Raw genomic sequence first — 26,819 nt, 5'->3', positions numbered from 1 at the left:
CCAGTATACAAGGCTTGGTTTGTAGGATTATATTGAAGCTGGGAAGCCCTACATTAAAGCAGAATGCCTGAAAGTTTTAAGGATTGCTCTGCTAACTTAAATCCTCAAAGCAAAACTACTTTCATAAGCGCATCTTTATAAGTTACTATTTTAAAGTTTATAGATTATAAAGAGCATTGCTAAAACTTAATAAAAATTTTTCCATATGAATGATGCTCGAGAAATTATACTTGAAATCAAATCTCTAAAATTTGATTAAAAAGATAAGTGCTTGTCATTTTCCAGCAGTATGAACTTTTAAAACTTATTCATGAAATAAAGTGCACCATTTTATATAAAAACTGCATTAATAAACCACTTGACCAAATAGTCACCCAGCCGTACACCAGTACATATATTTGTTTAGAAATAGAGTATAATTTTAGAAGCATATTAAACTTTCAAAGAATTTGAATATGTGAATATTATGAGGTTTTTCACTTCATGTCATTAAAACTTAAATATCATTTAACCTAGAGATGACATAGTATAATACAGAAGTACTCCAGAGGACAGACAGAGGGTCAAATGACAGATTCAGTGAGAAAGGTCATGTGCAGTGGGGCACAGAGAGGATATTTTCAATGACTAAATGGGCAAGGGAAGAAGAGTCTACTGAGAACCTTTCTGCAATTGCATTTTACTTAAACCTGTATTTCACTTACACGAACAGACAGAAAGTATATAAATGAGCAAGAAAATGTCAGTTAGTGTTAAGAAGTGGGTAAAGAATTAAAGCAGGTAGATGTGCTGGTATTGATTAGATGACCCAGAAAAGCCTCTCTGAAAATGTTAACATTTGAATGATACAGAGGAGACAACCATTTAAAAAGAAAGGAAAAAAGCAGCAAGTAGACAGGACAACTAAGATCAAGGCATCACTTCATGGTAAATAGATGGGGAAGCAATGGAAACAGTGAGAGACTATTTTGTTGGGCTCGAAAATCACTGCCGATGGTGACTGCAGCCATGAAATTAAAACATGCTTGCTCCTTGGAAGAAAAACTATGACCAACCTAGACAGCATATTAAAAAGCAGAGACATTACTTTGCCAACAAAGGTCCATCTAGTCAAAGCTATGGTTTTTCCAGTAGTCATGTATGGATGTGAGAGTTGGACCATAAAGAGAGCTGAGCACCGAGGAATTGATACTTTTGAACTGTGGTGTTGGAGAAAACTCTTGGGAGTCCCTTGCACTGCAAGGAGATCCAACCAGTCCATCCTAAAGGAAATCAGTCCTGAATATTCACTGGAAGGACTGATGCTGAAACTGAAGCTCTAAATACTTTGGCCACCTGATGTGAAGAACTGACTCATTTGAAAGGACCCTGATGCTGGGAAAGACTGAAGGCAGGAGAAGAAGGGGACGACAGAGGATGAGATGGTTGGATGGCATCACCAACTCAATGAACATGAGTTTGAGTAAGCTCCGGGAGTTGGTGATGGACAGGGAGGCCTGGCGTGCTGCAGTCCATGGGGTCGCAAAGAGTCAGACACGACTGAGCAATTGAACTAAACTGAACTGATTTATAACTCTTACAGCAGCCAGATTCTCAAAATGTACTTTACAAATTAATGGCTCAACCATCAAATTACTTAAATATGAAAATCAGCTACAACAGATCATATGCAATTTGACTATGATGGGTACCTACTGTTTTATACCTGCAACCCTTCCCCTCATTTCTGAGTAAGCCCCACTCTACCTGTGACTTCTTTGGGGGAAAAATCCTGTGTCAGATATTACTGTTGGAATTAGCTACAGAGGTGGATATGTTACCCAAGCAAGAAAATCAGAGTCCTTCTGTAGAGTTTTTTACAGTAAAATTGGGAAAGAAAGTTTCTTTCACTACAAGCTTTAAACTACATGCTGAATCAGTAGCCTTATCCTTCAGCATATACATGAACCATGAGATTAAGGGCAACACATAAGCAGGAATCAGAGAGACAGAAAAAAAAAAAGAAAGAAAAAGGAAAAGACAAAGATAGGGAGAGAGAAAGGAGCAGAGACGTGCAGAGAGAAACTACAAGGCGGGGCAAAGGAAGGAAACCTTCTGCTGTTATCAGAGTCCATGAAACCAACTGGCCCAGAGGCCACCCCTACTTTTTCTAACCAAGAGTTAGGTGGATAAACACTCTATCAGATATGAGTAAAAAGAACCTAGCAAATAAACATTCAACAGGGATGCATAAATAGGGATATTTTCTCTCCATGCTAAACAAAAGGAAAGCAAAGAATATATCCATAGACATACTTTGACATATTCTTCACTAACCAGACAAGTGACCATTCTAAATGGAGCCTCAAAAATATGTGCGTGCATATGTGTGAACATGTGTGCAAGTACACCCACAGGGATAAAGGACATCTTGCCAAAACAGAAAATAGCCATTATGTTAAACACTGGGTTAGTGAGCATAATGGGTTGAAATGTAGCCCCCAAAAAGAGACATGCTGAAGGCCTAATCTCAGGATCTCAGAAGATATAATTAGTTAACTTCAGACGAATTCAGACTGGACTAAGGTGAACTCCCAATTAAATATGACTGCTTTCCTTATAGGAAGACAGCTGTGTGAATTCTGAAACACACAGGGCAAATGTCAAGTGATAATGAAGACAAATATTCAAATTATACACCCTTACACGCCAAAGAACACGGAAGATTGCAAGCAAACCACCAGGATCTGGGAAAAGGCAAGGAAGGATTCCTCTACAGGTTTCAAAGGCCTTGCCAAAATCTTGATTTCAGACTTCTAACTTCCAGAATTATGACACCATACACGTCTGTTGTTCTAATCCACCCAGCTTGTGGTCCTGAGGGCAGCCCTGGAAAACTGATACTGCTAAGAGTGGAAATGGAGGTGCATATGGAAAAACTCCATCTAAGGTTGAGGCAGATTGTTTTATGTTAGCATCTGCCAAGAACATCTCTCTAATCTGAGAATAAATCTTGAGTCCTTCAGTATTTAAAGAGCACAGACTTTGGAGCTGGGTTTGAATTCTATCATTTAGTTGTGTGATCTTGTTTCCTCATTTTTAAATGCATGTAAAAATAGCCTCTCATATGGTTTTTGTGAAGATTAAATTACACAGAACTTATGACTAGTACCTGGCATAGAGTAAGAGCTATTAAAATATTAGCAATGATTATTATTGTTATAAACATTCATGTTTAAGGAAAGAATGAGTTCACTAGGGTAAAATTAATCCTTTGAGTTAAGAGATAATTTTTCAAATAATACTGTTATATATGTGAATATAATAGTTTTGCATATTGAAAACAGAATGATTATTTGGTACTGTGAAGTTTTTCAATGTTAAGCATGGAAGGCCCAGTATATTTTTCAATTTCATAAAACATTGTGCTAGCTTATTTATATGAGAAATTCAAATATAAAGAAAAACATGCATATGTTAGGTTTACTTGATTGAAATATACATAAGCTTTGATTAAACACAGTTTATATATAATATTTCATATGTATTATGTGGAAATATTAAATATAAATGGAGAGTTTCTAGAAAAAATTGTCAGCATGCTATTTTAATTGTGCCAACATATTTCCAACATAATTCTAAAACCGCCTGTGGTTTAGAATAACAAAAATCCATTATTCTTGGATTACTGAGCTTCAAGTAAAATTGTTTTCATATTCTCTTTGAAATAGTTTTTCCAAACTTTTCTAGTACAAATGTTAATATGGTATGCTATTTCAAATGACTGATAACTTTAAATGCTTCCTTTAAAACTAATTAAAAGGCTTAACAAATATGTATTGCACAGATGTTTACAAACTAAAGATATACAAATTATTTTTGTTTTACAGCAAAAGTAACTCATTTTGAAGGCTTTATTATCTAGGACTCTGGGACTTCTAAGGTGGTGCTAGTGGTAAAGAACCTTCCTGCCAACGCAGGAGCTGCAGGAGATGTTGGTTTGATCTCTGGGTCAGGAAGATCCTCTGGAGAAGGAAACAACAACCCTCTCCAGTATTCTTGCTTGGGAAATCCCATGGATAGAGGTTCATATGGTCACAGAGTCAGATATAACTGAAGTGACTTAGCACATACGCATGGAATCTGTATATTTAATTTTATCTAAATCATACATCTGATGCCCTGCTTTGAAATTCTGATCATAGATGAATGTCTAAAAATCTAAAGTGTTTCCATAAGAAAAGAATTTTTAAAAGTTCAAACATCCTAGCTAGGTATAGGGTGTCAATTATGCATCAAATTTAACACAAAATTAATTATGGTCATATCCAACACAAACAAATATTTCTTTAAGCCAAGTAGAGTTATAAGACAACTAGGATACAGGAGGAAAGTGTATAATCTTTCAAAACTAAGGTCAGCATAAAATAAAATGTAAAATAAAAACAAATAATTTGGATCTTCTGCCCCAAAGAAAACATACAGATGGCCAAGAATCATATGAAAGATGCTCAGCATCACTAAATATTAGAGAAATGCAAATCAAAACTACATAAGGTATCATCACGTCACACCAGTCGGAATGGCCATTATCAAAAAATCTACAAACCATAAATGCTGCAGAGAGTGTGTAGAACAGGGAATCCTCCCACACTTTTGGTGGGAGTGTAAATTGATACAGCCACTATGGAGAAGAGTATGGAGATACCTTAAAAAACTGAACCAGGGCCACAGTATGATCCAATAATCCCACTGCTGGGCATATGCCCAGAAAAAGAAATCAGAAAGATATATGCACCCCAGTGTTCAATGCAGCACTATTTACAACAGCCAGGACATGAAAGCAAGCTAAATGTGGATCAACAGAAGAATGGATAAAGAAGAGGTGATACATATATATATAATTACTTAGTCATCAAAAAATGAAATAATGCAATTTGCAGCAACATGGATGAACTTAGAGATTATCATACTGAGTGACATCAGAGAAAGGCAAATACTATATGATATCACTTATATGTGGAATCTAAAAAGAAAAAAATGGCTTAAATCTACTTATTTACTGAGCAGAAATAGAGCCACAGGTGTAGAAACAGAAATTATGGTTACAAAGTGGGGAAGGGGGGAGTAAACTGGGAGACCTGGGCTGATACACACACTGTGCATGTGCTCCCATTGTGTCTGACTCTCCACAGCCCCATGGACTATAGTCCTCCAGGCTCGTCCACCAGGCTCGTCCACCAGGGGTTTTCCAGGCAAGAACACTGGAGTGGCTTGCCACTTTCTACTACAGTGGGTCTTCCCAACCAAGGGTCAAATCAGTGTCTCCTGCATCTCCCGCAGTGGCAGGTGGGTCGTTTGCCACTAGTGTCACCTGGGAAGCCCATGTACACACTACACATAGAAAATACATAACTAATAAGGACCTGCTGTAGGGAATGGAAAACTACTCAGCACTCTGCCATGACCTACACAGGAAAACAATTTTTTTTTTTATAGTTCATCAATTTATATAGTTGTATTTTATTTTTAATTTTATTTTTAAACTTTACAATATTGTATTAGTTTTGCCAAATATCGAAATGGATCTGCCACAGGTATACATGTGTTCCCCATCCTGAACCCTCCTCCCTCCGCATACATCCCTCTGGGTCGTCCCAGTGCACCAGCCCCAAGCATCCAGTATTGTGCATCGAACCTGGACTGGCGACTCGTTTCATGCATGATAGTATACATGTTTCAATGCCATTCTCCCAAATCTTCCCACCCTCTCCCGCTCCAACAGAGTCCATAAGACTGATCTATACATCAGTGTCTCTTTTGCTGTCTCATACACAGGGTTATTGTTACCATCTTTCTAAATTCCATATATATGCGTTAGTATACTGTATTGGTGTTTTTCTTTCTGGCTTACTTCACTCTGTATAATAGGCTCCAGTTTCATCCACCTCATTAGAACTGATTCAAATGTATTCTTTTTAATGGCTGAGTAATACTCCATTGTGTATATGTACCACAGCTTTCTTATCCATTCATCTGCTGATGGACATCTAGGTTGCTTCCATGTCCTGGCTATTATAAACAGTGCTGCGATGAACATTGGGGTACATGTGTCTCTTCTGGTTTCCTCAGTGTGTATGCCCAGCAGTGGGATTGCTGGATCATAAGGATAACAATTTTTTAAAAAGTGGATATATGTATAACTGGTTCACTTTATTGTACAGCAGAAACTAATGCAATACAGTATATCAACTATACTCCAATAAAAATTAATTAAAAAAAAAAAAACAAATAATTCAGGTCAGTGATCTAGGTCTAGGAAAGAAGTGTACTTACCCAGAATTTTACATGCAAATAGGGCCATGGCACTTTGCAGTCTGTCTGGTCTGAGAGTCTGTACCACAAGAACCTTAAAATATAAGTGCAGAGTATTTTTAAAAAATAAAGTTCCCACAACAACTATAATTGAAGAATGATGCTAATTAATTTAAAAAATGCTTACTACAATATTTCCTATGCCTATAACTGTCATAATAGGTATATAAAAATACATTTCTTTAATAGCCAAAATATTACTAAAATCCATCAGATCTATTGCTGTTATTTAGTCTCTAAGTCGTGTCCAACTCCCGCTGCCTCTTGGATTGTAGCCCACCAGGCTCCTCTGTCCATGGGATTTCCCAGGCAAGAACACCAGAGTGCCATTTCCTTCTCCAAGGGATCTTCCCAACCCAGGAATTGAAACCGCATCTTCTGCCTGGCAGGCAGGTTCGTTATCGCTTAGCCACCTGGGAAGCCCTCAGATCTATTCTCAAAGGTAAACATCAGCATGTACTGGTCACAGTGCTAGCTGTCTTCAGAAGCTAACAAAGGGCCCACTGACAAGTGAAAATAAGAGTCTGTAGCTGAGGCATTCCTGGTGACGGCAGCGCAGAGACAGAAAACTCCGGAATTTTTCAAATCACCAATTTTATGCTGAATCATGTCTAGTTCTAGATGCTTAGGTTTTCAAATGAAGTTTTTCTTTCTTTTTTTTCTTTTTCTTAAACACACCTGATGAAACAGAACTTCAAAAGGAGAAAACAAAGGGGACAGAACCAAAACCAGCAGCATAGTGAAGAGAAAGGGCAGAGTGATAAAGAACCCGCCTGCCGATGCAGGAAATGTAGGAGATGAGGGTTTGATCCCAGGTCCGGAAGATCCCCTGGAAAAGGAAATTACAACCCACTCTGGTATTCTTGCCTGGAGAAACCAGTAAACAGAAGAGACTGGCGGGCTGCCATCCATGGAGCCGCAAAGAGTTGGACCTGACTCAGTGCTGAGGATACGCGCACACATAAACGGAAGGGTCATCTCCTGGAGCATCAACTCCCCTGTCCTCTCCAAGGCTAAGGTTTGGTCTAGCCAACAGGGACACAAGCTCCCTGTTCCTTAGCATAATGTCTTTTTTTTCGTTAGACAGAACCCTGGGAAATGTGTGAAGAACCTGAACAATAAATACCTTACTCACTTTCTATACGGATACTCTATTCCAAGATCCTCCTTGGGTCGGAGGCAGGGGGAGTAATAAAAGCTTGGTGGGAAACACACTGCCCAGAAACACTGTCTGGGATTTCCCCGTCTGGATAGGGTGGCAAGACCAGAGAGCCCTTTCCCACGTACACCCCAAGGTTAAGTGACACCTGAGGGCAAAGCTTTCATTTAAATGGCTTCTGAACAACAAGAGAAACATTTAATACTTTTATGCATTTAGATAATTTACCTGCTGAAATAAAGAAACTTTCTTTATAAGACTAGATGGAAACTCTTGCTCACACATTGAATTATGATAATAGGTACGCCACAAAGCTACATCTTCAAAGCACAGGGTCTGATAAAGACTGGGAAGAGCAATCTAAAAAATAAAAATATATAGTGAGCAACAAACAAATATAAATACAGACATACAAACATACATACTAAATACATACACACACATGCATACTAAAAAACAGTAAGTGGAAATTCCTGATAGATACTATGTTTTCTAACTCATGTTGGCTTATTCAATGATGTCTAAGTCAGAAATAGTATGGTGCATGTACCTAATCCAAAATTAAAAGCAAGTATTTCTAAAGTAATACGACATCAATTCTTGTACATTAACAAATCTTTTCTCTATGTAAAAACATGTGTACCTATCTCCACCTTGTGGAGAAAAGAATACTTTCACTGAAACCAAGTACAAACTTAAAACACTGCCACAATAAGAGTTCCATTTTAGAGTGTAAAAATATGCCTAGTTACAACTTCAACTCTTTATTTTCTAAGTGACCATAAGTGACTATATCATTTTATGCCTTAGCTACTTCATCTGTGAAATGGGTAACAATGTTGAAAATATATAATGAGAAGATCCATTTTTAAATTCTGCGTAATACCTCGAACATAAGAAGGTGGGGAGGGGAAAGAAGAGAGGGGAAAAAAGAGTGGGAAAAATCCCACTATATTTGGAAAACATATATCAAAGGCATGGACTGTGGTATCAGAATGCTCAAATTAAAATCACAATTTCAAAACTTCCCAGCTATTTGATCTTGGGTAAATTATTTAACTTGTCTACACCTCAGCCTGCCCTTCTCAAAAGCAAGCATAATTATGACCTCTTGAATATGTTATCGTGATAATAAAGATAATACATCTGAAGCATTTAATATGATGCCTGGCACATAACAAGTCCTCAAAAATAGGTATGAAATTTAAGTGAAAATTCAGGTTCAAGCATTTAGCAATTCACTGCATAGATTCTCATTTCTTATCCATAAAAAGAAAGTTAATATCTCCCTTTTAAGATTTGTTCATTTGAAAATGTTTTATAAACTAAAATGATAATAAAACACTAATATATATTATAAACATTCTCTGAAAAGGAAAGCTGCCTTTCCTCAATGTTTTGCATTTCTTTACTTAACAAGAAATTAGTATGTGAAAAAAAATAACTATACTTTTATAGGTTAATACAGTTAAGGTTTTTCGCCAAGAATAACATCTCAGTAGATCAATTGTTCAAACAATTTTAACTGTACCATAAAGATTAATATTAATTTTCCATTAGGAGCACATGAAATATTTCACAGGTCCTGCCCAATAATCCAGAAATTCTTTTTATAATTCTATTTTTTATAATTCTTCAAATTCTATTTTTTATAATTATTGATTTTTTATAATTTTTATAATTATAATTTTATAATTATAAATATAATTATAATTATTGATTTTTTGCATTCTAGTAAAGTTGTTTAAAAAAATATGTTTCTTACCATAGGTGAACAGTTGAGTGCAAAAGATATTAAAAGGTGAATAGAAGTGAGAGAGGTAATTTGATTTTGAAACCTTTTCAACATAAGTATCATACTGCATTCTATTACTGATCCTAAATTACTCTATTAATAAGGTATCCACATATCATATTAGAGGACATTTCACTTACTTATCTTTCTATTCCCTATAGGTATATAGCACAGAATCTTGACCATGTGGAGATTCAATATGTTATACAGTGAATGATAGATTCAATTAATTAATTATTCATCACAGTGTTAATCAGAATAATTCTTGAATATTCTTTTACCCACAGATTTTACGTCATTTTCACAGAAATATCAACACCAAGTATGAAGTGGTAGAACATAAAAATATAAACAGAAATAATGCAACTATTAAAAAATTAAATATCCTTCAAAGTAAGAAAGGAATACCTTTAATGTTGCCACTGCCCAGCTTCTTTCCTGATCTATCCAAGATGGAAGTTGATCACGTATTCTTTGCTGAGAGTCCTTTTGAAATTAGAGCAATTACTTCCCTTGGTACATTTGGTAAAATTCAGACTTTAAAAAATTTTTGTTAAACTGACCAGCTAATTTTATGAACACTTTTTGGTTTTTAAGAAGAACTTCATTCTATGTATTTTTTATTTGTATCTATTTTACAAATCAATATGGTAAAATTCTACATAAGGTATAGATAACGATTTAGAAAAATGTAACATTTATTTTCATAATGCTTATTCCTTTGTAAAACTTCAGAAAAACTCAAATGTAATATGAAATTACTATAAAACTGCATTATTTTAATTATATCTTGCATTTCCAACATAATCTAGGTTTTGCATTACAGTTTGGATAGGCTGCTTTGAAGAATAATTTTGTCCATTACCTATCGAGGTAGAAAATTACTGGAAAAAAAAGTTAATTTGAATAAAGTTTCAAAAGATAAGTGAAGTAATTCTTAATTTCACTTATTTAAGAAAATTTTCCTAGCTATACTACAAGATTTGATTTTCTTAGAGTTACAAAATACATATACTGAAAAAAGAAACCATATTAATTTTTTATGTTTAATTAAATATTCTCAAAAAAAAATATGCCCTCAAGGACAAAAAAAATATATCAGTCCATTTTATATTAGGGCAATAGAGGGAAGGACATATTCCTCTAATTAAAATATAATTTCAACAGTAACTTAAAACTACTCTGAAGCAAATTATATTTCATGAAGTCAAAACCAGAATTACTTTCCCTAAGAATGAAATAATAATTTTAATTACTCCAACTTACAACTTTCCGCAACATGTCTCCAACAACCACACCTGTAAATGTATCCCATTCCTATTTAACAAAAATATGAGAAACACACAAAAGATAAATATTCTAACCATTTAACAAATCTTTTTAAATTTCCCCATAAGACAGCTTACAATTTAGCTTTCTAAAATACATGGAGGAAAAAACTCCTTTCATATCTTCCCAATTCCTCATATATTATGAGCTTATCAATATAAAACATTATACTGGTACCATACCAACATTAAAATGAAATCTATTAGAATAATTATAAGAAAAAATATAAACACATTAAACACATGTGAGTCTTAACATCTAAAAATTAAAATGTCTATATAATTAGCATTTGTCATTATCTTTAATTTGTCCTATTACATGCCATTCTTCACTAATATATAAGAAGTAAGATGCATCAGAAGTTTAAAAATTGTGTATACTGGGAAAAATAGAGAAAAGTCCCACCATTAATTTTTCTTTTCCAACGTATAGGGAGAAGATGGCCATTGCTACTTTTTTTTTTCCTAATTAACTCATGGAATCAAAATTGATCAAGTTGTTACAGAATCCAGAGCTCTTTGAAAACCTATGTCTTCACTCTGGGTTATCCGATCAGATAATTATGGGCACTACCATTTTATTTGTTACACATTGGCCAGCATAAGAATAATAAAATTTGAGTGCAATACGGAAAAAGTACCAAAGCAACATACTACCTCCACTCACTCTTCCTACTGGAGTTATACAGTCACAAATAAGTAAAATGAAAATTATTACTACTATTTTATGTGAGTCAAGGAAAAGTGTTCTTTTCCCAATGATAATTTATTTATACTTCAAGAGGAAAAACTAAGTCTCATACAACAGAGCTTATTGATCATGATGAAAAGTATACAGGAAGAGGGAAATGCATCAAAGTAAATGGTATAAATAAAAGTAGCCAAATTAAAATCAGGAGAAATTTATACAAGTCAACCAGAGTATTTGGAGTTAGAAAGAAATAGAGAGAGAACAGTCATATGGAATGGCACGTATTCAAATAAGCAGAACCAAGAGCGTAGTTCAAGTCTGATCATACTGTTAAAGGTTACCAGGTCACCAGGTCAGAGTGCACTGTCCGTATACTATTCCCTGCCGCTCTGGCTACTGCAAGCCTACTTTAATGAAAATGGCAGAATAATGAGGAAAATCACTTACAAAAATTTTTTAACATTAGAAGTAAATCAGAGATGGAACTTAGCCCTATCTTAAAGGCCATTTCTTTCAAGTCTGAGAGGAGGTTATATGGCAGACCAGAAATGAAGACATAAACAAAAGAAGATAAATTATACATTAGAAGATTAATATAAATCTTCAGATTCAAGAAGGTGGTTTCTGAGAACGACCCACTCTTGTTTCACGTGCTGATTCTAAGCATGCCAATGTAAATAAATAATGTACTGGTATACTCGTATAGCTTCATATTTTTATATTTATCAGCCTCACTGCTTAGATGAGGAAAATAAGAAGGCTGATTCTTCTGGTGTCCTGGAAAAGTACACTTGTGTTCAGAAAAATCTTGGTAGTATGGCAACTTAAGAGTTCTTTCGCTGCCTTATCATTCCTTCAGAATATCTGGCTCATCCACAGGAGAGTAGAACTGGAAATCAGCTTCATACACTAAATTTCTAACTAAGTAAAAAATGAATAGGTTGATATGGAATTTCCAGCCTTAAGCAATTTCTAATCTAACCAAAAGTCCACCTGTTACCAAATTTCCATGCAACTCATAATATTTTCCTCCTTTTCTTCCACTTACATTTTCTTGAAAAAGTTCAGGATGCATGCCTCTAATGAAATGCAAAGCGAACATCAACTGATCAGCCTGAAAAGAATAACAGATATTATTTTGCTTTTTCTAAATGTCTGTTTTTGGAAAAGCATAGTCCTTAAATTATGGCTCATAAATTCTATACTCTATCATCTAATAATTTACTTTTATCAATATAAAAATGACTATTCAGATGGCATCTACATAGGACAATGCTTCTAAGTTGGCAGTGGAAGTATAGAGACCAAATATTTAGAAACAGTGCTAAGGAATAATCAGTGTATACATCTCATTAAAACAACAACAACAACAACAAAAACGATTTAACTAGATGAAATCCAACTGTGAGGTTTAGATTAGACATTATTAACCAGATCAACCTCTTGCATTCAGATCAGGTCAGTTGCTCAGTTGTGTCCGACTCTTTGCGACCCCATGAATCGCAGCACGCCAGGCCTCCCTGTTCATCACCAACTCCTGGAGTTCACCCAGACTCACGTCCATCGAGTCAGTGATGCCATCCAGCCATCTCATCCTCTGTTGTCCCCTTCTCCTCTTGCCCCCAATCCCTCCCAGCATCAGAGTCTTTTCCAATGAGTCAACACTTCGCATGAGGTGGCCAAAGTACTGGAATTTCAGCTTTAGCATCATTCCTTCCAAAGAAATCCTAGGGCTGATCTCCTTCAGAACGGACTGGTTGGATTTCCTTGCAGTCCAACGGACTCTCATGAGTCTTCTCCAACACCACAGTTCAAAAGCATCAATTCTTTGGCGCTCAGCCTTCTTCACAGTCCAACTCTCACATCCATACATGACCACAGGAAAAACCATAGCCTTGACTAGACGAACCTTTGTTGGCAAACTAATGTCTCTGCTTTTCAACATGCTATCTAGGTTGGTAATAACTTTCCTTCCAAGTAGTAGCTTCTTTTAATTTCATGGCTGCAGTCACCATCTGCAGTGATTTTGGAGCCCAGAAAAATAAAGTCTGACACTGTTTCCACTGTTTCCCCATCTATTTCCCATGAAGTAATGGGACCGGATGCCATGATCTTCGTTTTCTGAATGTTGAGCTTTAAGCCAATTTTTTCACTCTCCTCTTTCCCTTTCATCAAGAGGCTTTTGAGTTCCTCTTCACTTTCTGCCATAAGGGTGGTGTCATCTGCATATCTGAGGTTATTGATATTTCTCCCGGCAATCTTGATTCCAGCTTGTGTTTCTTCCAAACCAGCGTTTCTCATGATGTACTCTGCATATAAGTTAAATAAACAGGGTGACAATATACAGCCTTGACGAACTCCTTTTCCTATTTGGAACCAGTCTGTTGTTCCATGTCCGGTTCTAACTGTTGCTTCCTGACCTGCATACAAATTTCTCAGGAGGCAGGTCAGGTAGTCTGGTATTCCCATCTCTTTCAGAATTTTCCACAGTTTATTGTGATCCACACAGTCAAAGGCTTTGGCATAGTCAATAAAGCAGAAATAGATGCTTTTCTGGAACTCTCTTGCTTTTTCCATGATCCAGCAGATGTTGGCAATTTGATCTCTGGTTCCTCTGCCTTTTCTAAAACCAGCTTGAACATCTGGAAGTTCACGGTTCACGTATTATGGAAGCCTGGCTTGGAGAATTTTGAGCATTACTTTACTAGTATGTGAGGTAAGTGCAATTGTGCAGTAGTTTGAGCATTCTTTGGCATTGCCTTTCTTTGGGATTGGAATGAAAACTGACCTTTTCCAGTCCTGTGGCCACTGCTGAGTTTTCCAAATTAGCTGTCATATTGAGTGCAGCACTTTCACAGCATCATCTTTCAGGATTTGGAATAGCTCAACTGGAATTCCATCACCTCCACTAGCTTTGTTCGTAGTGATGCTTTCTGAGGCCCACTTGACTTCACATTCCAGGATGTCTGGCTCTAGGTGAGTGATCACACCATCGTGATTATCTGGGTCATGAAGATCTTTTTTGTACAGTTTTCTGTGTATTCTTGCCATCTCTTCTTAATATCATCTGCTTCTGTTAGGTCCATACCATTTCTGTCCTTTATGGAGCCCATCTTTGCGTGAAATGTTCCTTTGGTATCTCTGATTTTCTTGAAGAGATCCCTAGTCTTTCCCATTCTGTTGTTTTTCCTCTATTTCTTTGCATTGATTGCTGAAGAAGGCTTTCTTATCTCTTCTTGCTATTCTTTGGAATTCTGCATTCAGATGCTTATATCTTTCCTTTTCTCCTTTGCTTTTTGCTTCTCTTCTTTTCACAGCTATTTGTAAGGCCTCCCCAGACAGCCATTTTGCTTTTTTTACATTTCTTTTCCATGGGGATGGTCTTGATCCCTGTCTCCTGTACAGTGTCACAAACCTCAGTCCATAGTTCATCAGTCACTCTATCAGATCTAGGCCCTTAAATCTATTTATCACTTCCACTGCATAATCATAAGGGATTTGATTTAGGTCATACCTAAATGGTCTAATGGTTTTCCCCACTTTCTTCAATTTAAGTCTGAATTTGGCAATAAGGAGTTCATGGTCTGAGCCACAGTCAGCTCCTGGTCTTGTTTTTGCTGACTGTATAGAGTGTCTCCATCTTTGGCTGCAAAGAATATAATCAATCTGATTTCAGTGTTGACCCTCTGGTGTTGTCCATGTGTAGAGTCTTCTCTTGCGTTGTTGGAAGAGGGCGTTTGCTATGACCAGTGCATTTTCTTGGCAAAACTCTATTAGTCTTTGCCCAGCTTCATTCCGTATTCCAAGGCCAAATTTGCCTGTTACCCCAGGTGTTTCTTGACTTCCTACTTTTGCATTCCAGTCCCCTATAATGAAAAGGACATCTTTTTGGGGTGTTAGTTCTAAAAGGTCTTGTAGGTCTTCATAGAACCGTTCAACTTCAGCTTCTTCAGCGTCACTAGTTGGGGCATAGACTTGGATTACTATGATATTGAATGGTTTGCCTTGGAAACGAACAGAGATCATTCTGTCGTTTTTGAGATTGCATCCAAGTACTGCATTTCGGACTCTTTTGTTGACCATGATGGCCACTCCATTTCTTCTGAGGGATTCCTGCCTGCAGTAGTAGATATAATGGTCATCTGAGTTAAATTCACCCATTCCAGCCCATTTCAGTTCGCTGATTCCTAGAATGTCAACATTCACTCTTGCCATCTCTTGTTTGACCACTTCCAATTTGCCTTGATTCATGGACCTGACATTCCAGGTTCCTATGCAATATTGTTCTTTACAGCATCAGACCTTGCTTCTATCACCAGTCACATCCACAGCTAGGTATTCTTTTTGCTTTGGCTCCATCCCTTCATTCTTTCTGGAGTTATTTCTCCACTGATGTCCAGTAGCATATTGGGCACCTACTGACCTGGGGAGTTTCTCTTTCAGTATTTGTCATTGTGTACGATATATGTTCATGAACATCCCATGTTCCCATAAATCAAGAAATTGCATTTCTAGAAATTTGTGCAAAGAGATGACAAATGTACTCTACTCTAAATAAAAAATGAGGGTACTCATTGCAAGGCTTTTTACAGTGGAGGGAAAACTGAAACAATATGAATGTTCAAAAGTCTATCATGAACAATAGTCAAATTGAAGTATACAGCATAGTTCATATTGTTTATTTAAACAAATATTTTTTATATAAACAGACATGCATATATATCTGCAAAAGAAATTAGAAATAGATAATAAAGTTATAAGTGATTTGAGATTACAGGTTATTTTTGTTTCTTTATTTGATGTATTTTGCAAATTTTATAAGCTTCTGTCATTTCTGTCAAAGAAAGCAATGAGTTTACCAATATAAACAAAACCATCTGCTAAAGCACCATGTTTCCTACAGAAGTCTAATATAAACTTTATTTAGCTTTTTTCATATTGTAAATCATACTTTATTCATATCTAATATTACAGGTGTGTATGATTATAAACCTACAAATAGAAGGATATTATGATACAATATATATAAAAGATACATTCAACAACAACAACAACAACAAAAACACTCTCCTGTAATCATTACCAGCAAGTAATCTTGCCTGCAAGAAAACCACCCTTCAGTTGGAAAGAGGTAAGCCAATCATCAAGGTGGCCCAATGTCAAGATACCATGCCACAGATAACGGTACAAGAGATACCATATGATCTAGGCCAGGCCAACCAGGATATCATCTTCTATTATTTTCCAACTGGGAGATGGCAGAAGAATGCTGCTTATGGTAGAAATCTGGGTGCCTAGCTGTACCAACATACCTTTAACATCAGAATTTAACAATGATTTTATAAAGAGGAATAACAATAATTCAAGAATAAACTTAAAATTACAGTTTACTGACAGAGAACACATTATTTCCAATTATACAGAAGCAAAATCAAGAATGAATTTAATCAAGCTTAAGAGTTTTCTGAATACCTTTTTTAAAAAAAAACAACTGTCAATAACCAGGGATTAAAAATATTTTGTACCTACAATATCCTTGGATCTACACAGCTTATGAGTCAGAAAATGTGGGTGTTTTACTTTAAGTTAAATTTATATCAGTTTGCTTGGGATCTGTTACAAAATAATTTAATATCAAGAGAATACATAACAAACAAAATTTCAACTGATCATCTACAAAATTAACTAGCTGAAAGAAAAACAGTAAGAAAGTAGGCCACTGGATGATACCACCATGCCAGCACACAAACTCTGGTAAAAATTCTAGAAGAGCCTATTAGAATAGGATTAATACAATACGAGGGAATCTCAACGTTTACTTTACAGCCGATAAAAAAAAAAATTACATTTCCAGATATAATGGTTTGTTTTAATGACATCCTATTACCAAGACATCTTTGACATCATGAAAAATGGGTTTGAATTCTAGCTACAACACCTACTATATCTGAGCACCCTAGAGAAAGGTTAAATCTCTATATCTTGGTTTCCTCCCTTATAAAACAGAACTGGTGAAGGAATCAATTAACAATATGTTAAGGCACTTAGTTCCTGGAACACTGTAAATTTTAAAAGGCGACAGGTAAAAACTATCTGCTTTACAGTAAAAAGATATACTACATAATATTGGAAAGGAAATTTACTTCAAAAATATTTCATAAATCCCATAAATCTCAGAGACTAGTAAGAAGTGGAAAGCATTATTCATTCGATTTATACTTTATATATCATTTCTTTCAAATATGTTTAATGAATAGATGTTACCATATGAAGAAAAGTCTTGTTTTAATCTCAAAGAAGTTGATACAGGATAGATCTTAGGCACTCACAAGTGCCTAAGTTTGTGCCTGAACCTAAATCACACATTTTAATAAAGCAGTCCATGCACATTCACCTATACCTCCAGAAATTCTAAAGTATTATACATAATACTGTAAGTTTTTAAGTTATCAAAGCAGAACTATCTAAATTATCAAGTCATTTAATAGTCACAGGTTATATAGTTTCTAAACATGCAACCAGAGAATTTCCACATTTTAAGAAAACTCATTTTTATAGAAAAAATGCAATTCAAATTAAATGATATGTAAGATAAATACAATCATGACATGCTATCAATATTCAAAATCAATGAACTAGCAAATTCATTTGAAGAAAGAGACTAGGTAGGCTGCATAAGCCCAAGCTTAGAAGCACTTTCCTTGAAAAACCTTTTAATCATTTATCACCAGACAGTCTTCTATACCATTTCAGATCTTTTAGAAATACTTCCACAAGGACAGGGAAACACTAAAAATCATATGCTCCCCCAAAATTTCCTTAAACTCTTTTCCATACTCATACCCAGTAGAGTTGGAAATTATTTAACATTCCTACAAATTCCATTATTTTGTATCTATTCCAAGCAATAAACTGTGATGAAGAAATGATGTGTAAAGGTACTAACTTGGATACAGTTTTGCTATAATCATCGTAAGTTTGGGGGAGTCAAATGTGTTGCTCATCCTATAATTACTAAAATAAACACTTTTGACCTCATGAAGAAAATAAAAGAAAAATACAGCAAATAATCAAAACTGAATGTACTAGACAATTTTCTCCATTTGGCTTATAGTTTATTAAAATTCTAAATTTTCTACTATAAGTCAATCATTTTTCTGTTCCATGTCAAAATGCTTTCAATTCACTGTGATGTGAATACTAACAATCCTCTATTTCAAGAGTATATTGTTGTCACATTACCATCACTAACACAACAGCAAAATGAGCATGAGAGAAGCTCTGGCACTAAGTTTAATGTGATGCTGACTACTAAAACCCCCAAAACTTTCACTCGAATATGAAACGGTTTCCATCCTAAGTAAGCTTAGAGTGCTAAATCTTGAGGATGTTTTACGACCTCATTTTTGTAATTGCTGTGCTTTCTGCATTTTTATTCACCACTGAAACTATGGAATGCTGAATTCACTATGATAGATTTAATATCATTCATACAAAAATAAGGACTTTACAAAACAGATATTCCATCGTCAATTAAAAACCCTGTCTTAAGAATTACAGACTACGGCCCTTTTTAAAATAATTTCAACTGCTCACAACAAAAAGTATAACTCAAGACAGCTAATGAAAAATTCTAGTTGGGTACTAAAGGCTGAGGATAGTAAGCCTATAACCCCTCTGGTAGTGCAACAAAATGCTGGCTTTAAATCATGTTGGCACTGAAAAGCTTACTGTATCACTCTCTAATTACTTTATTAAAATATGACAAAAAGGTTCAGATCTCATCAGTAAATATATTACTAAAAGTAAAATAAAAACATATATTCCCTGGAAAATACAAAGGATTACAGCTATACTCAGGAAGAATTGCTAGGCCCGGCACCCAGGGCTGCTGTGGGTGCTGGCCCTCTATATCCCTCAAGTGCCCTTTACCTCTTTCACACTCCCTCCTAGGGTAAGACACTACAGCATGAACTGCTGTACCAGGAGCCCCTTACCCTCTTGGTGACAGCACCAGAAGCAATCAAGTAACTCCATGTTTCACTGTCCCTGGACAGTCACCACTCTAACCACCCCAGGCCATCCGGGGCCCCCTGCAGCCAAGCCTCTGGCAGAGTCAAGAGAAACAAGAGTGGCCAGATCAGGAAAACTCAATGCACATCGACTACTGAAGAGCAAGTGTGTGAGCACAGACCTTCAGACCAGCCCTGCTAGACATGAAACTGCATTGCATTTGGCTCAGATTCTGAGATGAATCATTAAGTGAATGAGGATGGCAGAGTCTCTGGGAAAAGTCCTTCTGCTTAGGCATGAAGAGAGGTGAGAGAAGAGAACACAAGTTCAGGGTATTCCTAAACTTGGTGGGGGAAAAGGAGGGGAGAGGGCTAAGGGAGGAAGGGGGACAGAATGGGCATTTTAAAACACACACTGACAACATGCATGAACCTTGAAAACATGCTAAGTGAATAAAGCAGTTACAAAGGACAAATACGTACATGACTGAACTTATATGAGATACTAAGAGCAGTCAGACTCATAGAAAGACAAAGTAGGCAGTGGTTGCCAGGGGCTGGGGGATGGGCAATTGTTTACTGGGTAGAGACTTCCAGTTTAAGACAAAAAGTAATCATGCAAATTAAATAATACAGAGATCAAAAATAAATCAGTGATTAAAAATAAAATATTAAAAGAGTAATTAAAATAGACATTCTATAAAGCAAAACTTATTCTTTAAAACACAAATAGGCAAATATGGCAAGTAAAGAAGGTACAAAATAAACAACCTTAAAAATAAGAAGAAGGAAGAAAAATAAGATATTATTTATAAATCACAAAATTAAGAACAGTGGTAATATCCAGAGTTGACAAAAATGCAAAGAAGATACCTTTACTCTATCAGTAGGAGTATTAACTGGTTAATAGAAGCTGGTGTAGTGGTAAAGAATCTGCCTACAAAGCAGGAGACTTCAGGGGATGTGGATCCCATCCCTGGGTCGGGAAGATTCTCTGGAGAAGGAACTGGCAGGCAACCCACGCCAGTATTCTTGCCTGGAAAATTCCATGGACAGAGGAGCATGGTGGGCTGCAGTCCTTGGGGTCGCAAAAAGTCAGACATGACTGAGTGACTGAGCAGACATAAAAACCTTTTAGAAGGTAATTTGATAATGCGCAACAAAATTTCAAAAGGTTCGATCCTTGGACCAGCAATTATACTTACATTGAGAAATCTTGTTCAAGACACTGATACTGGAAGATCCTGAACTCACTTTCTCCTGTGGACACAGAGACTACAGCTAAATATGGAACACTTTCCTCTGTTAACTACCTAAAGACTGACTGAGCAATTACCACACACTGGGCGAAGGAGAAGAAAAGCATATCAAAGTGGGAGAGACTGGGAACAATCCTGCCATAAAACCCAGCCCTGGAACAGTGACCCAAAATCAGGAGGAAAACGCAAAACCCAGACCTCTTCTTAAGGAATGAAGGGTATGATGACCCCATACTAGGTATCTCAGCTTTAGAGACCTACGCCTGAGTAACAAGGTCCCAAAATATCTAGCTTTGAAAAACAACTGGGCTCACAACACGGTGTCCACAAGACTGTACTCCTCTGCTCAGAAAAGGCCCCATGCAGGAACCTGCCCCTCCAAGGGCTCAGCTGAAAAGCAGCGACTGCGATCATTTTAAGCCCAAGAGCTTCCCTTGGGTAGATTAAAGCGCTGGCCTGAAATGCGGGCGGCTAATTTAACATGTCAAAGAGCCTGCCTGAATGCTCTGGGCACACACAACGGTGGGCACCATCTTAACCCTCTCCCTCCGCCAGCCTGCCGCCAGCCAGCAGGCGCCATCACTGTCCTCCCTTTCTCCGGTGCGGCCATCGCTCCGCAGCTCCGCGTCGCTGCAGGCACCAGGCGCCATGTTTGCACTCTCCCTCTGCTGTACTCCAGCCAGCGGGCGCCATCTTCCTCAGTTTTTTCCTTTTCTGGAGAACGCAGTCTTTATGCTCCCCGGCTGCCGCCTTACAGCCAGCGAGCTACATATTCGTACTCTCCCTCTGCTGGGCTACAGGGCGCCAGGGTATCGCTCAGAAGTGAACTTTACATATCTCTGAAGCCCTGATTTTTAGACCTACAGCCAAGGGGACATCCCTTGATCATCTGGCTCTGAAAGCCAGGAGAGCTTGCATTCCTGGGTCCTTGGGACACTAACAGAGAGTTTTTGACAGGCTATGAGACTCACACCCATCCTTCTGTGAAAGAAGACTATTTGCTTGTACTGGAGCTCTGGTCTGAGAGGCAGGTTAAGGTTTGGCACACACCTAGGGGCTACAGGACTTTCTTAGGGATCAGGGTCAGTGAAGGCCACCTCTGCCCCCTTCTGTTCACCGATATCTCCCAGAAAAAAACCTTACAACACTTGTCTGAAAGTGAAAGAAAGTGAAGTCGCTCAGTCGTGTCTGACTCTTTCAACCCCATGGACTGTAGCCCTCCAGGTGCCTCCGTTCATGGAATTTTCCAGGCAAGAATACTGGAGTGGGTTGCCATTTCCTACTTCAGGGGTTCTTCCCGATCCAGGGATCAAACACGGTTATCCCCCGTTGCAGCCAGATGCTTTACCATCTGAGCCACCAGGGAAGCCCATACACTTGTCTAGAGCCTCTGTTCTTGCAACTGACACTCAGGAAATCACCTGGCTCCAGGTGCCTCCGTCCATTGGATTTTCCAGGCAAGAGTACTAGAGAGGGTTGCCATTGCCTTCACCTTGCAGTCCCATAGGACTGTATATATTTTCATACTTTAGAATCTGCTCCTTAGGCATATGGCTGCAAATCATCCTGAATCTACTGCTGACTAAGATTTTCCTCTACAGGATTCTGACAGGTCACGACACACCCTCAACTATGGTTGGCTAATAAAAATATAGTAGGCTGCTTGGACAATCACAAAGGTATAAAAGGCAACCAAGAGTTAGGGTAGGATTCAATGATAGGTTCAACAACCAGCACACTGGTCTAGCAAGCACCATTTTGGAGTCCTTCCTCTGGTGGCCCATTGGTAGGAGCTGGGGAGGCACTTCCCTGGTGGCTCAGATGGTAAAGCATCTGCCTATAATGCAGGAGACCCAGGTTCGATCCCTGGGTCAGGAAGATCCTCTGGAAAAGGAAATGGCAACCCACTCCAGTACTCCTGCCTGGAAAATGCTATGGACGAAGGAGCCTGGTGAGCTACAGTCCATGGGGTCGCGAAGAGTCGACTGAGCAAAGAGTCGGACAAGACTGATCGAATTCACTTTCACTTTCCTCTAGCCTAGTAATGTCAGAGGCTTACCCACCCATCATCAGTGGACAGTACCAGAGCCAGGAGCCCCCAGCCAGCCAACCCAGGACCCGACTCTGCACACCAGCAGGCCAATACCAGCCCCAGCCTCCCCAGCTCCTACCAATGGGCTGGCATGCCCCAGAATCTGGCCCTGGGCCAGGACTATCAGGTCATGTGACCAGCCATGCTGACCAGCCTGGTGGCCCAACCACCAGGGCCTGGCAGTCAATACAAGAGATATGGCCTAGAAGCCAACTAGGCCAAAGAACACTCTCGGTGACTAATACAACCACAGGAGTTGGCCCCGAGACAACAGAAGGGTCTACAGAGCCCACATAAGGGACAACCTTGGAGCATATAGCTCTAGTAAGCAGAAGGGAGTATGCTGCTGAGAGTCATAAGACCTTTCCCATGTAAGCCACTCTACAAGACCGGAAAACATACTTGGCCTACATAGTTCACAGAAATAAAAATAGAGAATTCGGCATAATGAGGAGATAGAAGAATATATTTGAAACAAACGTAAATGACAAAACCCTAGGTTTTGCTTAGATAAAATCTAAGAAAGGTAGAGTTAAGCAATCTATCCAGTAGTGTTCAAGTTAATGATAATGAATCAGCTCAGTTCAGTTCAGTAGCTCAGTCATGTCCGACTCTTTACAACCCCATGGACTACAGCATGCCAGGTTTCCCCGTCCATCACCAACTCCCAGACCTTGCTCAAAGTCATGTCAATTGAGTTGGTGATGCCGTCCAACCATCTCATCCTCTGTCGTCCCCTTCTCCTCCCGCCTTCAGTCTTTCCCAGCATCAGGGTCTTTTCAAATGAGTCAGTTCTTCACATCAGGTGGCCAAAGTATTTGGAGCTTCAGTTTCAGCATCAGTCCTTCCAATGAATATTCAGGACTGATTTCCTTTAGGATGGACTGGTTGGATCTCCTTGCAGTGCAAGGGACTCTCAAGAGTCTTCTCCAACACCACAGTTCAAAAGTATCAGTTCTTCGGTGCTCAGCTTTCTTTACAGTCCAACTCTCATATCGATACTGGAAAAACCATAGCTTTGACTATAGGAGCTTTGTCAGCAAAATGATGTCTTTTTTTTTTTTAATACACTGTCTAGGTTGTCACAGCTTTTCTTCCAAAGAGCAAGCATCCTTTAATTTTGTGGCTGCAGTCACCATCCAAATTGATTTTGGGGCCCAAGAAAATGAAATGTGACAATGTTTCCACTTTTTCCCCATCTATTTGCCATGAAGTGATAGGAGCAGATGCCATCATCTTCATTTTTTTAATGTTAATTTCTAAGCCAACTTTTTCACTCTCCTCTTTCACCTTAATCAAGATGCTGTTTAGTTCCTCTTCACCTTCTGCCATTAAAGTGAATTTTCTAGCTTTTTCCATGATCCAACAGATGTTGGCAGTTTGATCTCTGGTTCCTCTGCCTTTTCTAAATCCAGCTTGAACATCTGGAAGTTTTCAGTTCATGTACTCCTGAAACCTAGCTTGAAGGATTTTGAGCATAATCTTGCTAGCATGTGAAATGAGTGCAATTGCATCGTAATTTGAACATTCTTTGGCATTGCCTTTCTTTGGAATTGAATTAAAATTGACCTTTTCCATCCTGTGGCCACTGCTGAGTTTTCCAAATTTGCTGGCATCATGAGTGGAGCACTTTAACAGCATCATCTTTTAGGATTTGAAACATCACAGCTAGTAATCCATCACCTGCACTAGCTTTGTTCATAGTAATGCTTCCTATGGCCCACTTGACTTCATACTCCAGTATGCCTGGCTCTAGGTGAGTGACCAGATCATCATGGTTATCTGGTTTATTAGCTTTTTGTGTAGTTTTTTGTGTAGTTCTTCTGTATATTCTTGCCATCTCTTCTTAATCTCTTCTGCTTCTGTTAAGTCCTTGCCATTTTCGTCCTTTGCATGAAATGTTTCCTTAGTATCTCCAATTTTCTTAAAGAAATCTCTAGCCTACCCCATTCTATTGTTTTCCTCTATTTCTTTGCATTGTTCACTTAAGAAAGCTTTCTTGTCTCTCTATTATTCTCTGGAACTCTGCATTCAGTTTAGTATATCTTTGCTTTTCTCCTTTGCCTTTTACTTCTTTTCTTTTCTCTGCTATTTGTGAGGCCTCCTAAGACAACCACTTTGCCTTCTTGCCTTTCTGTTTCTTGGGGATAGTTTCGGTCAGTGCCTCCTGTACAATGTTATGAACCTCCGTCCATGACACTGGACAGGCACTCTGTCTACTTCAGGCACTCTGTCTACCAGATCTAATCCCTTGAATCTATTTGTCACTTCCACTGTATAATCATATGGGTTTTCATTTAAGTGATACCTGAATGGCCTAGTGGTTTTCCCTACTTTATTCAATTTGAGCCTGAATTTTGCAATAAGAAGCTGATGATGTGAGCCACAGTCAGCTCCCAGTCTTGTTTTTGCTACTGTATAGAGCTTCTCCATCTTTGGCTTCAAAAAATATAATCAATCTGATTTTGGTACTGAGCATCTGGTGATATCCATGTGTAGAGTCTTCTCTTGTGTTGTTGGAAGAGGGTGTTTGCTATGACTGGTGCATTCTCTTGGAAAAACTATAATTACTTTAAATGTAAGTAGACTAAATGCTCCAATTAAAGGCTGTAGAGTGGCCAAATGAATAAAAAAACAAGGGCCATACATATGCTGCCTACAAGAGACTCACTTAAGAACTATAGACAAATAGACTACATTGAGGAGACAGAAAATCTATTCCATAAAATAAAGCTGAACTATCTTTAAAACATAATTTTACAGACTTTAAAACAAAGACTGTAACAAGAGACATAAAGAGACATTGTATGTGTGTGCTGTCTCTTCAGTCGTGTCCAGCTCTTCATGATGCTATGGACTGTAGTCCGCCAGGCTCCTCTGTCCATGGGATTCTCCAGGCAAGAATACTGGAGTAGGTTGCCATGTTCTCCTCTAGGGGATATTCCTGGAGGAATATCCCAGGGATCGAACCCACGTCTCTTATGTCTCCTGCATAGCAGATGAGTTCTATACCACTAGCATCACCATAATGATAAAGGGATCAATCCAATGAGCAGACATAATAACTGTAAATTGTTATTTAAAAAATGGACAGATGATGTAAATAGACATTTTTCCAAAGAAGACAAACAAATGATCAACAGACACATGAAAAGATGTTCAACATCACTAACCACTGAGGAAAGACCAATTAAAACCACAAAGAGATACTACCTGACATCTGTCCAGAATGGCTATGATCAAAAAGACAACAAATAACGAGGGTTCACAAGGATGTGGAGGAAACAGAACCCACACTGTTGGTAGGACTGTAAATTAGTACAGCCACTATGGAAAACAGTATGGAGGTTCTTCAAAAGCTAAAAAATAGAACTGTCATAGGATACTGCAATTGCACTTTGGGGGTACTTTTCCAAAAAAAAAACACACTAATTTAAAAAATATATGCTTCTCTATGCTCACTGCATCATTATCTACAATAGCCAAGACATGGAAGCATCCTAAGTGTCCATCCAAAGATGAATGGATAAAGATGTGTTGTATATATATATATATATATATGGGTGGAGGGGAGCGGGGTGGTGAGGGGCACATGCTCAGTTATGTACAACTCTTTGCAACTCCATGGACTGTAGCCCATCAGGCTCTTCTGTCCATGGAAATTTCCTGGCCAAGAATACTAGTGCAGCTTTCCACTTTCTTCTCCAGAGGATCTTCCTGACCCAGGGATTCAACCTGTGTGTCTCTTGCATCTCCTGCATTGGCAGACAGATTCTTTACCAGCTGAGCCACCATTTGCTATATATGTGTGTGTATGTATACATATTTGCATATATGAATATGAAGAGAGAAGAAACAGACTATAAGGACATATCAAATGTTAAAGTGATTTATTCTAATGAAGGACTGAATTGGAGGAGAATAAAATAAGTGTTTAAAGATTTTTCTATATGGCTCATTAAATCTGAAACATTTTCTGAAAATATTTTTAAATTTTATATGAGATAATGAATTATAAAAAAATGTTTAAATATCTTGTTAACCTATAACCAATGAAGCTACTGACATATCATCTTTATATCTAGGATGATAACCAGTGACAAAATGGGCTTTGAGATTATTCTCTTAC

General features: G+C 37.8%; 1 protein-coding gene and 1 non-coding gene across 5 annotated transcripts in view; one reads left to right on the top strand and one right to left on the bottom strand.

Annotated features, from left to right (window-relative positions):
• DYNC2H1 (dynein cytoplasmic 2 heavy chain 1) overlaps positions 1–26,819 on the bottom strand; it is a 393,951-nt gene that overhangs the window by 178,691 nt on the left and 188,441 nt on the right. For all 4 annotated transcript variants that reach the window (XM_027563956.1, XM_027563957.1, XM_027563958.1 and 1 more), the window contains 5 exons: positions 12,376–12,441; positions 10,575–10,625; positions 9,717–9,794; positions 7,742–7,873; positions 6,316–6,388 (listed from right to left, as the gene is read on the bottom strand). In XM_027563956.1, the coding sequence (XP_027419757.1) occupies positions 6,316–6,388; positions 7,742–7,873; positions 9,717–9,794; positions 10,575–10,625; positions 12,376–12,441 (400 nt within the window). The remainder of the gene's footprint in view (positions 1–6,315; positions 6,389–7,741; positions 7,874–9,716; positions 9,795–10,574; positions 10,626–12,375; positions 12,442–26,819) is intronic.
• On the top strand, positions 22,405–22,477 carry TRNAY-AUA. Its single transcript has one exon. It is a non-coding gene; the product is annotated as a tRNA-Tyr (tRNA).

Source organism: Bos indicus x Bos taurus, chromosome 15, assembly GCF_003369695.1.
Source record: "Bos indicus x Bos taurus breed Angus x Brahman F1 hybrid chromosome 15, Bos_hybrid_MaternalHap_v2.0, whole genome shotgun sequence".
Taxonomy (NCBI): domain Eukaryota; kingdom Metazoa; phylum Chordata; class Mammalia; order Artiodactyla; family Bovidae; genus Bos; species Bos indicus x Bos taurus.
This window is presented reverse-complemented; position numbering and strand designations above follow the sequence as displayed.